This window comes from Eumetopias jubatus, unplaced genomic scaffold, assembly GCF_037043125.1.
Source record: "Eumetopias jubatus isolate StellerSeaLion01/CBP00866 unplaced genomic scaffold, mEumJub1_p1.0 scaffold_190, whole genome shotgun sequence".
Taxonomy (NCBI): Eukaryota; Metazoa; Chordata; class Mammalia; order Carnivora; family Otariidae; genus Eumetopias; species Eumetopias jubatus.
Window position 1 is genome coordinate 181,360 of NW_028274996.1, and position 14,123 is coordinate 195,482.

At 46.0% G+C, this 14,123-nt stretch overlaps 1 protein-coding gene across 1 annotated transcript; it reads left to right on the forward strand.

Moving 5' to 3' along the window:
* The first annotated feature begins 392 nt into the window (after window positions 1-392).
* LOC148161320 (cryptic protein-like) lies at window positions 393-7,771 on the forward strand. The gene is made up of 6 exons (XM_088020815.1): window positions 393-415; window positions 729-781; window positions 869-1,042; window positions 1,788-1,902; window positions 2,135-2,244; window positions 7,650-7,771. The coding sequence occupies exons 1-6, from the start codon at window positions 393-395 to the stop codon at window positions 7,769-7,771; spliced, it is 597 nt and encodes a 198-aa protein (XP_087876941.1).
* Window positions 7,772-14,123: the final 6,352 nt, after the last annotated feature.

Sequence of the window (14,123 nt, forward strand, 5' to 3'; positions counted from 1 at the left end):
GCCCTGTTAACACCACTGAGGACAGAATCAGCCCCAAGTCTCCAGCCCCCACCCCACCCCCACCAGGTCTCATTGAGGGGACAGTGCTGGAGGCTCAGCATGGGCCCTGCCTGTCACAGCAGCTCACTGCCTAATGGGCTTCCACAGCAGAACGCAGAGATCTCACTGCTGTTTCTCACGGCCTAGAGAATGGTAGGAAAGATCTATATCTTCTTTCCCTATCCGTCTTATGTCCTAATGCAGTTATTCCAGGACCTGGAGTAAAGATCCCTTCAAATACAAAACGTGGTAAGACTCGACTTCCTTGGAAACAGATCTCCACTTCCTTGGAAATTGATCTTCAATGTACTGAAGAGAGAAAGAGACGCTTACACCAGACGCGTCAGCGGGAAATGACCCAGAGACACCCTGTTAGGTAAGGACACACATCATCCAGATCTGAGGGCCAAGAGGGGCATTCAAAAGCCTCCAGAATAAACTGCAGTGCATGCACAAATGTTCCTTCTCATTAAGGGACATGCACACTTCCTTGGTCTCAAAATCTAAGTCACGACAACATTAATTAAGTTACATCTACAAGTTACAAAATGATGGCATAATATTTATTATACATTACATATTGTATATACTTATGTTTATATATGATTGCTTTACATTTTAAGCATATGTACATTTCTACTTTTACTTTTAATATTTTAAACTTCAAAATTTTTCTTTAAACATTCTAGGCTTCTGTTTTTTGTCAGTTTGGCATTACACATCATCCACTTGGGAGACAACAGTAAGAAGCATTTTATTTATACTCCCTTTTTATTGTATATTTATTGTTTAGTCATCATCAGTCTCATACTTTCAATGTTTTCAAAAGGTTATCAAGGAGAGAAACATAAGGGTAACAGAGAAGAAATCAACAATGCTACAGCACAGAAGCTCCAGCAGAAAACACTCAACTGGATGCTGAATAATTTTGGAGAGGGGAATGGAAGCATGGATGGCTGGCGGCCCCAGGATTCAAGTCCCTACCTCAGGGCTTTCCAAGGTGGTAAGTCGCCTTGTCCCCCGAAAAGCTTTGTGGTCATCTCCGTCACTGGCCTCCCAGTTTAGGATCGGAGAACAACTTGGAATACATTAAGGATAAAATGAAAGCCCCAACAGAGCTCATTTTATCATCTTCACATGATGATATACTATAAAGTGAAAAGTATGTCCGAGTGAGGTGCTCCTCTGCTGTGAAAACAAGTTGTGCCCTTTCATCGGTATGAGGTTGCATTTGCTCAGGTCTAGAGGAGTGTGATTTAAAGATATTCAAGCAACTATTGCACCCGAAGTGAAAAGCGGACCCTTGATTGGCTTATTGCAGACTCTCAGGCTCCAGACCCCACGTCTCTGGCTTGGGGGGGGGGGTGGTGGTGTCATGTTCCTCTGGCAGGGACAAGGGGTTGGGAGGGTTTTCTGTAGTCCTCAAAACCTGTGGGTGGTCCCTGCCCTGAAGGCCTGGTTTTAATCACTGTCCAGGAAAGTCACAGCCTGACTTTAACATATGAATGGAAGGAAGAGAGAAAATCTGACTTGCAGGGTCCTTGAGCCAGATCCTGACCCTCCAGGACCCCTGGCAGTTTGTTTTGAATCCTTAAATTAACAAGTAGGGTTTACCTGAGCAAACACACATGGGCAGGGAGGTAAACTTTAGGGCCTCTCCGGGGAGGCTCATGAGGCCCTCTCGGGGGGAGTCTCCCGCGAAGGGCCAGGAGGCAGCCGGCGCCAACACCCAGAGGTCCCCCCAACAGGCGCGCCCCCGCCGCTGCGCTGCTGCAGGAATGGCGGCACCTGCGTCCTGGGCAGCTTCTGCGTATGCCCCGCCCACTTCACCGGCCGTTATTGCGAGCACGACCAGAGGCAGAGGTGCGCGCCTGCGGGAGCGGGCTGAGAGTTGGCCGGGGGGAGAAGGGGCGCTTGACCTTGTGGAGGGGAGCGGGCGCGGCGGGGGGCGCCGGGGTAGAGGTTGGGGGAGGAGAGTGGATGGGCGCAGGCGCTGAGCACGCGCGGGGCGGGGCGGGGCGTGGAGGGGAGCGGACACGAAGGGCGGGGGGCCGGGCGGGGCGATCCCGCCGATGGTGCCTCTCTGTCCGCTCAGGGAATGCGGCGCCCTGATGCACGGAGCCTGGACCCTCCACCGCTGCCGCCTTTGCAGGTGTGTGTTCGCAGCTCTGCACTGTCTCCCCCAGCAGACGCCCGGCAGCTGCGGTAAGAGGATCGCGTCCTGAGCACACAGTCCCCGCACGCCGGGCATTGCTCCTTGGTACCTTCCAATCCGCAGAGATGTAGCTATGCCAGGCGACACAGAAATGAGAAGCTGGGTTGATTGATCACTTAGGAAAGTCACACTGGTTGTGAATCACATAGCATGTTATCATTATTATTTAGAGTGATTCCTAAGTTTACTCTGCCCCGATTGCTGGGTTTAAATGTGTTTTCCAAACAGTGGCCTTTGAGTGAGCAGACTTTGGGGAGCACAGCAGCTGGTAAGCAGAGCCAGCCTGGCAGAGAGGTTGCCCACTCAATCTCCAGTGACACCACGCCAACACCGTCTCCTTAACTTTGAAATGAGGAGGGCACTGGAGCAGGACAGGGACAGGCGTGGATGGCCAGGCGCCGCCCTTTAGAGCCAACCAGGCAGTGCTCCCAGAGAAGGAAGGCACCTTGTAACCACCCTCAGACCTGCCAGGCATAGGAAAAGCCAGGAGGGTGTGGAGAACACATGGGGTGAACACTCATTTGTGAGAATTCTGAGCAGGGAGCAAACTCAAGGCACATGTTTCCCTTGTTAAACTCAGGAACATGAATTTCCTGGGTCAGAAAACAGACTTAGGAAAAGGAAGCACAGTCTTTCCATCCCACATCCTGCACCCTTTCCCCTCTTCAGCATGCTCTGCCTGGACTCCAGTGAGAAGCACAGTGAATGAAGGCACATCCCTTCAGCCTCTTCATCAGCCCTGGGGGCCTTGGCTGTGCAGTGAGCAGTCAAAGCTCCCAGACCCCCTTTTCTGTTCCTCCGTCCACCTTCTTCGACCCTGGCCAAATCCCACAGTTGAAGGGGATGTACTTCCTGATATCACAGCCCTTCAACAGCACCCCCCACCCCTTTGTCCACTGTCAGGACTGCAGGGGAGGGGCACCACTACTGGGGGTGGACCCTCCAATCCAGCCTCCTGCCCCTGCCTTCCTGGTGGGCCCAGTAGTGGAGGAGCGCACTTAATGACTGCTCAGCTTCCAGCCCACCTTCCTGCCCCTCCCTCCCTGTGCTGCAACCTTGGGGAGGATGAGCTGTCAAGAGATGCTAAATGAAGGTACAGCCCATCAACCCCCCCTTCCTGCCCCTCCCTTCTCATGCAGCTGTGCGTGGTGTGGCCAGTGCCAGTAGGGAGAGAGAGATGATAGTACAGCATTGCACGATGTTGCGGGTTGTCCTCCCTGTCTCCTGCCCACCGGGTTTCCCAAAGCACCCTGCTCCTTCTGTTTGCCGGGCTTATGCCCCTGATTCACTGGCTGCTCCTTTTGTGGCTCAGAAGAAGAAGGACACAAGTTAGGGAACAGGCATCGGGATGGCAAGTGGCACCTGTGTGGTCCTACAGGTGAAGTCATTTCCTACATGCCCTTGGCGCTCCCAGCAGGAATGTGGGGCCGGGGCTAGCTGTGGGCATTTGCAGTCTCCTGTGCAAGGCCAGCTTGGGTTCAGAAGCAACAGGGCAGGGACCAGATTCCAGACCCTCTGCTTACTGTTTTCTATCCTTGGAGACCTCCAAGGCTGGGACTGCTGTCTGCCAAGGACTGGGACAGTGGCTCCTCCATGTGACTTCTGCTCATCACAGCTAAACAAAATAGTCATGTTTCACAGTAATTTGTCAGGTGCCGAGAGGACAGGAGCACTTTTGTACTGTTGGACCTTCCTTCCTCAGGGCGGATGACCCTGCTGGCTTGCTGACGGAGGTTATGATGACAGGAGGGATGGTGATGAGAATGATGATGGCTCTCAGTATAGTTCAGGCCCTGTCTCCACCTTATCCCGTTTGATTCTCTTAAGCCCATGAAATAGGTATTATCGTACTTTTTATATTTGAGGAAACCGAGGCTTAGAGGAGTTAACGCCTACCGCTAATAAACAGGATCTGATGTTTCTTTAAGAGATAATCACAAAAGGCTAATTGTCAAATTGAGAAATAATACATTTTATAACATTTAATTATTTAAAAATACTGCCAAGGAACATACCATAGCATATTGATATAATTAATATTATTCTATGAATAGTAAGAATATTACTCTGAATAAAATGGCTACCATTTATGCTCTACATGAGGACATCCCTGAAGTACATCAAACACTTTTTTTAATTGCGATATAATCTACATATAACAGCATATTAGTTTCAGGTGTATAACATAATGACTCGGCATTTCTGTACGTTGTGAAATGATCACCACACTAAGTCTAGTTAATATCCATCACCTTCCATAGTTATGGTTTTCTTTCTCGTGATGAGAACTTTTAAGATCTACAATCTTACTAACTTTCAAATATAGATTTATTAACTTTAGTCAACATGCTGTACATTACATCCCCATGAGTTATTTATTTTGAAACTGGAAATTTGTACCTTTTGATCTTGGATCTTCACCCACTTTGCCCACCTACCAACCCTCACCTTCGGCAGTCACCAAACTTCTTGTATCTGTGAGTTGTGTTGTTTTTACTTAAGATTCCAGATGTGAAGCTTATGGTATTTGTCTTTCTCTGTTCCATCTATTTAATTTAGCAGAACGCCCTCAAGGTCCATCCGTGTTGTCACAAATGGCAAGATTTCCTTCTTTTATGTGGCTGACAAATATTCCATTGTGTGTGTTTGTGTTATCTATCATATATTTTCTTTTATCCACACTTATGTCACATTCATTTTATTTATATCATATATGTTCTTTGTCCATTCATCCATCAGTGTTCACTTAGGTTGCTTCCATGTTTTGGCTATTGTAAAAAATATGCAGTGAACACAAAGGTGCATATATATTTTTGAGTTAGTATGTTTATTTCCTTTGGATAAATGCCCAGAGAGGGAATTGCTGGATCATGCGGAGTTCTATTAATAATTTTTTGAAAACCCCCGTACCTGTTTCCAGAGTGGCTGCACCAGTTTACATTCCCACCAACGGTGCATAAGGTTCAGAATGTGAATCTCAACTACTGTGCCATTTCTGTACTCTTCCTATAGGAATAATTATCAATACAAACTAAAGATATTTTTGATAGTGTTATTTTGAATATTGAAAATAGGGCCATATTCTAAATCTATAGGTGTTGTAAATCCTTTAACGGGGTGTTATGAGGATTTTGAAGAACATATGGAAGATAGAATGGAAAATTATGTTCATAATATAAGGAAAAGAGGTGAATCAAGGATACCTGTGAATGGGTGAGTCGCCAGTAGATAACATCATACTACAAAATCATGACCCACCAGCACCTCCAGGGACCTGAAGGCCATGGGACCTCCTAAGGTCCTTCTTGACCTGATGCTCTGTGGGTCCAAGAATGACAGGCTTTCTCAATGCCAAATAGAATGTCTTTTCAAGGGCATGGTTTTCCATTCTGATTCAGAAGAACGCTATTAGTTTCTCAACCTGCCCTCTACCCTCTCACAGAGATGTTGAAGGATAAACTGAATGCCAAATAATCTTGTTTGTTGCTGTGAGCTATTTTGTCATTTTCCTGTTACATGTTGTAAATGGTGTTTTGTGAATAATATTCTCAATAAATATTGAACGGATTGTCTTTGACCAGTTAGTTCCAAATACAGCTCCAAAGAAGAAACACCATATAAGCCCTTACCTATTATTAGATTGCTTTCAAAAGAAACCATTTTGAGTATTCTAAACGATATGCTTGAGGCAGGCAACTCTCATTACCTCTACTATTTTCTTCATTTACATTTGTTAATTTTGCATTTAAAGAGACAGTGTAGGATAATAGAAAAAGCATTGGAAAAATCCCTCCAAAATACTTGTTCAAATCCCCCAAAATACTTGTTATAATCCTTATGATTTTGATGAAAGGTTGAATAACTTGCTTGTGTTTCAGTCTCTTCAACTGCAAAATTAGAGCTGAATATTTACCCCATTGATTTGTTAAGATGAAAAGGACTTCACCTGTTATATATGATGCACAAAATAATTATTATTTTATTCTCATCCCCATTAGCAGTGTTCAAGTCAATATAGTGAGGTTTCAAAAATTATTTCATAATCTAACATTATATGCAAGTTTCCTGAAATGTGTTTTATAGTTTGTGAACAATATCCACTAATTGAGGGGCATTAAGTTAATTATGGTTAAAAAAAAAAAAACAACAAACAAAAAACAGGCTTCCAGCAGACAGGAAGCTTAGTGTTGAGCCAGGCCAAAAACTCATTATACCATGGGGTGGTTAGCCCCCCAAAATTAAGTACTTCATTAGCTTCAAGAACCAGTTTAGTGTTCCAAAATTTAGAGTCTAAGTACTGACAGGGTGAAGTAGCAAACTCAAGTGCCTTCAGAGGTAAACAGGGAATGTGAATGTCAGGTTGGGGTCAGCTCAAGCCTCACCTCATGCTTCCAACTCAGTTTTAAAAACGGTATGTCTGACACCAACCAACCCAAACAAGGAAACAACCATCATAGGGCCAGAACCAGCCTATTCGGCCTATGGGAGAGGTGGCCCTCCAGGGTCATGGCCCCAGCCAGCAACAACATGCTGTGTGGGAGAGAGAGAGACCCTTTGTCCTGCCCTCCAGGGACAGTCTCCCACGCTAGGTGCCATTGCAATGGGTAAGATTCTCTGGGTGTCATGGCAGGAGAGGAAGGCGTCTGGCTCCCAGAGGTATCTGCAAATTGGAGAGTTTTAGGAATGCTGGTTCTGGACCCCACGTTGAAATATGGCGTTCTCCTCATTCAGGGTGGTCTTCATCCTTTTATCTGTTTTAATTTCCCACTCCCCTCCAGTAAAAATACTTGAGTATGTTCCGCATTCAGTGGTGTGAGACAGTGGTCATGCAGAGCAGGTGCAGACTTAATTTTACTTACATCTTCTTTCTCACATTTGCACAGGACTAATACACACGATAAAAATCTGTGCTGTGTTTGACCAAGTCTAAAAAAGGCCTTTTGATAAGGATGTGATACAAATCCTAGGTCACAGTAAGTCATCCCCTGGAGGCAGAGTTTCCTTTTTGGTAGGAGGTGAGTTAATGGCCATAGAACAATTGATTCAGTAGATTCTAAGAAGTACAGTAAATATTGTAAGGCTTAGTTTTACATTTTCTATAAATGTATAGTGGAAGTTCTAATATTGTCTCTCTGAGCTCAGTGGGTGACCATGGGCCTCCCGAGAGGGACACCATATGGCACTCACAGTCCCAATTTGTGGACCCCCGCGGGCAAGGCTGACTTGGTCTAACCAAAGCTGACTAAAGCAGGATCCTGTGAGTTTCTATCCAAGAAATGACTGCCAGCAGGGCCTTAATCCTTTCCTGTGGGCAGCCTGTTTCCTTCCACCACGGAGAGTCAACACTGAAGCTCAGTATGGGCTGACCCCTTTCTCACCTGGATTATTTTTTCAGACCTGGAAGATTTTGTCGCCGCACGCTCCAGTGGACTGAGTGCACAACGCATGCTGAGTGTTCTCTTCCTTCTTCCGTGCTTGTTCTTCCAAAGCCTCCTCAGGGAAGAGGGAGACTGCTGACCAGACCCTAGAGGACCGAACCCCCAGTTCCACATCGGCAGAGCCTTGGCATCCCCGCGCAGCCTGAGCTAGCATGGTCCTCTCTGGGAAAGCCGGGACTTGGGCAGCCTCTCATTTTCTGCGTTGTAGGGAATAGGTTTGTCTCATCTCCTATCAACTGACGCATTCGATGAATATTTTCATTGTTTAATAAATATTTCCGTGGAAGACTGTCTCGCTTCCCTAAGCCTTATTTGAAGGTCTGTGACTTAGACACCATGAGTAAACACTTGTGCTGGGGCCTATTCAACCCTAAATTCTCTGATGATTTCAGAGTAAACTGAGCACATGGCCCCTCGCAGATGACAACTCTTCCTCGAGCACCCCTTCATCCCCTCCACACACATAGATGCACCATGGCTGTGGCAACACGTCATGTCGCGCATTTGGGCACTGTTTGTCTCCCGCATCACTCTCTGAGTCCTCGGGAGGTAAACACGGGCCCACATGGGCTGTGCTCCGGGTCAAGCAGAGCTGCAGCTTCAGAAAAGCTTCATGGATAAGGAAGGCAAGAGAGGGGAGGGAGGGTGGGAAGGAGGGAGCCAAGACCTGAGTCTGACAGCCAGTCAGCCCACCTCCTTTTCTGCAGCTTCCTCTACTAACCAGTGCCCTTGTGACACCCTTTTCAGGGCAATTAGCACTTACTGGGATTATCACCATCTCCTTAAAAGGAGAAGATTGTACACAGCAGAGCCCATTCTCAAGGCAAGGCAGAGGGAGAATTAGCACAAAGAGGTTACAGCCTCAGGCTCTAGGCTAGCCCTCCAATCTTGGAGTCCAGCCATCTACTAGCCCACCAGGCAAGCACAGCTTCCTTGCAGTAGGCCAGCCACCGAGTCTTGTTCCAGACTCAAACTTGTCCATGCACGTGATGCGCCTTGCTCTTTGTTCCCAAAGCTGCCTTGCTCTGTTGGATCTGGGAACTGTATATATGTAGTGACTGGGGAAGGAGAGGGATACATGAGCGGAAGCTAATGGGCTTCTTGAAGCCTTGGGTGGGGGGAGCTTTAAAACAACCCAAAGGTATGTATTCTTCCAAACAATGCAGTGCCATCCAGGATCTGCTACGCTGGCGTGCATCAGATAATTTCAAGACAGGTGTTACCATCTGGTCTCCATCAGGGTTCTATGATTAATGTGCAAACGGGTGTAGAGAGTGGAAAAAGCAGGGTTAATGATCAATCATACATGGTGCTGTGAGAGGAGCATAAACCATAAGTAAGGAACATAGCCAACAACCACATGAAGCTGGGTTAATAATTAACTCATACAACTCTAGGACTGCTTATGCTTTCAAGACAGTCTAGGAAGCAAGCATCCAGCCTCAGTCTGAACCCCAAGGTGAAATCAATATGAATTTGCAAAAAATAAAGGGACTGAAGGCCCATCTTCCTATCAGTTGCACCGTACTCGGGAGTCAGGCGCTTCTAAGCTGGATCTGCCAATGATATTTCTCTGATAATTTTCACAGCCCTGTTTGGACAGTTCCCACAATGAGAAATCGGAGTGAAAACAAGAAGAATATTACCAATTATTCAGGTAAACAAATAAGAATAAAATGGGAGCAAGGAAAGGACTCGGGAATAGATAATACGGCCTGCATTGAAATATTGATTGATCAAGATATTGGTATTTTATAAGGCTTATGCAATTTCATTTAAAATGTTCCCAGCCGAACTCAACGGAAAGGCCATCCCATGACATCATATTGCCCATGTGATGACGTAACGCCGCACGTACGGGAGTACTTTTGGGGACAGAAAGGTGCCCTGCCCCCAGACAGTTACCACAGTGCTCAACTGTCAAATGCTGCACTGCAGGGGGAGTTTTGACTCCCCCTGGATGAGAGAACACTACACCTCGAGGGGAACAGAGTGCTCGCTGTGAGCTCTGGAACGGAAGTCCCGCTGAGTTCCCCCAGGCTGCTACCGCAGTGCTACACGTAGCGTGCACACATGTGGAAGTACACATATCTCCAGTCATCGGTTGACAGATCCTTAGGTTGTCTTCCTTTCTTCACCATTTTGAGTAATGCCGCGGTGATCAAGGGATTGCAGGTATCTCTTCAAGTCTCTGTTTTTATTTCCTTCACATATATACCCAGAAGTGGAATTGCTAGATCATGAGGTAGTTACATTTTTAATTTTTTGAGGAACTTCATCTGTTTTCCACGATGGTTGTACTGTCAGTGTACAAGTGTTCCCCTTTGTTCACATCCTCATAAATACTCATTAGCTCTTGTCTTTGGTATAAGAGCCATCCTAACAGGTTGCATATGTCATTGTGGTTTTGATTTATATTTCCCTGATGAGTAGAGACATTGAGTCCCCCTATTCAGATACCCGTAGACCATTTCATGTCTTCTTGGGGAGAAAGTCAGGTCAGGTCAGTAAAGGGTTGATTTGGACTATGGTTCCTGAAAAAGTAATTACTAACATTGTGAGACATAAATATTTCTAGGCAATTGTGATTTTTGACAGCAAGGTTGTCTTTAAATGGTTTCCAGTGCATTCTGAGCTGTACCTTCTATATCAGCCCAATTATTCTAGAAACAAACAAGTGATGAACTTTGAAAACTTCTCCTCAGAACTCGATGAATATGTTTATACTATGTGTAGAATATTTACCAAATGCTTTTTACACTTTTATACCAATAGGAAGTATGCTGAAAAACATAGGCAGACAAAAGGACACATTGTCTTACTTTCCAAGGCTGCACTTAGGAAATTGAACTGAGAGGATTGTGCCACATTTGAGAGGCTATAATTGTGGTCCAAAGCAAAAGCAAAATGTGTTAATTATTAGTAGGAATATGTAAGATGTAAACACTCATTTACCTTTTAAGTAGAAAATGGATCCTTTTAATAGAATAATTCCTGACTATAAATAAGAAACCCAAATTAACCATTTTTATCTATATCATCTATCTATCATCATCTATCTATCATCTACCTCCCTCCCTCCCTCTCTCCCTAAGAAAACTTTACCCACCAAACTCAGAAAAGAACATAAACTATCATCCAGTAGTTGTGAAAAGTAAGCCACCAGCTTCTTCATGGCACATGGAGAATTTGAGGATAAAAGGTATTTTCCCTGTAAATAGCTCCCCAGGGGTCCAGAGAGATCATTAAAAAGCTGACACTTCCCAGGACACAAAAAAGGATCCAGGGCTCGTGGTTGGAAATGTCACATAAATGTGTCACCTGTCTTATCTCCACCCTGCCATTGAGGAAAGCACACAGAGACAGCCTTCCTAGGCCAGGATCTCAGCGCTGCCCCATCCCAGGGATGAGCCTTCTCACAGCCCTGCTTTTGCTCACCATGACAGCTGATGCGGGGCCCTCCTTTGGAGACAGCACTTACAAGCTCTCTCCACTGTGGACTGTTTATAGAAGTGATTCTCTCCTTGCCACTTTCCCGTCTCACTCAGACTACCCTGGCACAGTCTAGAAAAGTAGGATCTGTTTCCACAAGGCCATGTGGGCTCTTGCTAAGGGAGGCCCTGAGGACACTGAGAGAAGGAACAGGGAGAGCCACAAGGGGTGATACCAGTCACGGGGTGTCAATGTCCTGACCTTTCAGAGCCTTTAACCCACTTCTGCATTAGAGTTTACTGCAGAGTCAAAGCGAATGCCTGCCGGGCCAGGAGCCCTCTTGTACCTTCGGCCACATCACAGTCCCTCCACCCCAGCCTGGAAGCAATTGATTTCTTGGCTGGGAGCATTAAGTGGAGCTCTGAATGTATGTCCAATGCTTGAGGTCTGCAAAAGCCAGCCTGGCACAAGTCGCTTTGTATCACACGGGCAATAGGCCCTGTGACTGACCTTTCCATTGAATTTATCTTTGAATCCTTATCATTAAGTTCTATAAGCTTTATAGGCACAGGCTTTGTCATTTCACCTGGACCCTCTGCCTTTGGAAAGGAAAACAAGGAGTGGTGTCTCCCCCAGTTAGAACGGCTGGGCCCCCGCACTGATCCCCTGTACAGCAACTGGATCCCGACTAGACGTTATGAAAGTCTGTCATCACAGCGATGGCTGAGTCCCCAGCAGTGACTCCTGGCAAGCTGGATGGGAGCATGCTTGGAAATGTCTGCAGTACTTCTGCTGGTGTGTAGATACTGGCATGCAAGCAAAGGTTCCATAACCAGCTCTCCAGAAAGAAATGGATCTATAAAAAATGTATATTGTTACTTATAATATTTACTGTATATATTTACAAATATGTTATACATTCGAAGCACACATATCTCTCTATTAATAGTAAGGTAGATTCAGTTTGTTATATATAACATATAGATAGATCAGAATTTATACATAATAATAATAGCAACATATATAATATTCTGTTGTAAATATCATGTACCAATAAGCTGTTGTTGAGTTTTTACCCAATTTTGCATCAGAATGCAACCTATGGTTGTGATTCAACCATAATCTGACAAATAATGCTGTATCATAATTCACTCTTTCTGCGATGAAGGTATTGTCATTACGTCTGATATGCGATCTACTGTGAAACAATTTCTAATGCTCCTACAAATGAAATTAATGAACTGAAACCTCTTTGAACTCTGGTACTACATGTGTGAGAACTTCACCGCTTGTTGACATGAGTGACTCCTTTGCTGTGTTAAAATGTACCTGGGTTTAGTTTTAGTCGAGTCTGTTGAGACATAGAGGCACAGAAAAGACTGTTATGAAGGAAGAAGTTTATACGTGCAGATCCCTAGAAATAGGAGGCATGGAACATCACACAGAGCCACATGGGGAAGCACCAGGCTCATTCAGGAGACTGGGCTACAAGGGAAAGTAGAGGCAAAAGTCTTAAATGTGGTTTCCTTAGGAAGGAATGGGCAAGACAAGGTGAGAAGCCTTAGGATTGGGGAGTTTGAAAAATTTCAGCAGACTCTGGGGTGTGGAGGCTGTCATGGTCCAGATTCCTGGTACATTTTTCCCATTGCCCCCTCTGACTCTAACTGACTCTTTGTTTCCCCACGTGGCATGGTGTGCCCGTCCTCCTTGACATCTGTAAGGATAACAAGCTATCTTTGCACTGGCCTTGCCATACCTAAATAATAATAGAGGCCGCATTTGAAGACACTAGGGAAGAGCTATTCATACAGTAGAACTATAACGGACTAAAGAACCACTTAAGCACTGGCACTGGGTCATCACTGTGAGAGCTCCTACAAATGCTGGTACGGTAAATGTGTAACTCATGTTGACTGAACTTCCCCAAAGGCCAGTTCTCCAGGGAATGCCCAGAGGTCAAGGCAAGGATTGTTCGTAATGAGCCTCCACTTGGACCCCATGCATTGTCTCAGGGAAGCCTGGTACTGCTTGGGCCTCCGGAGTTTATTGTACACCAGGGACACCCCCATAAACCTGGGGGGAAATGTCATCACCTCCAAAGAACACGTTCACAGGGCTGGAAATGAACAAAAACCATACTTCCGAATCTCTGTTGCCGAGTCAATAATAACCTCATCTAATAATAAACCTCACCCTGAGCAGGCTTTTAGATGGCATTTGATCAAGCATGAGAAGAGGAAAGGCACCATAACTGTCTTTGTGTGCTCTGTGAGGGAACAGAGCCTTGAGGACTGAATCGGCACAGGGTCAGCATCCGAGAAACAGGGCACTGAAGTTTTGGTGCCTTGATTTAAAGCCCATGCACTGTCTCTCACGTCTCCACTGCCTGGAAGGGACTGTACTTTCCCCCTCCGAGTTTGGCACCAGCTGTGACTTTAGTCCTTGCTCTACAGCCTCCTGTGGGGGGGCGCTTGCCAGGCCCAAGACGTTAGTACCCCAGTCCTTGCTCAGCACTCAAGTCCTTTCTGCATCCAATGGGTACTTGCCCCACCCCCGCCCCCATGCTTCACCGCTTCTCCTTCCCTCACTCCTAAAGTCTTGTGATTATAGGCAGTCCCAGAGGGAATGCTCCCACAGTCTTCAAAGTTTGGAGTTCTGGAGCAGGTCTCCTTCCTGGGGCAGTCAGGCCCTGGGGCAGCCACAACCCACACCCAGCTCTGGTAGGAATCTGAGAAAGGAGGAGCCTTGCAGGCAGAGTTGGGGGACATTCACTCCAAAGTTCCCCAAGTGGGATAAGTTTCACTTCAGATAATGCTGCCAAAAGTGGAAATGCCATTCCCCTGTGGAAAATCTGTCTTCCTCACCTGTCCCTGCCTTGGTTTCTGTGTCATATGCAAAAGGCACTGTAATATAAAAAAGAAGCCAAAGATGTTCTTCAGGGACTGAGCATTAAGAAGGGCACCTGGCTGCCTTCCGAAGAGGATGAACGAGGGGGCCAT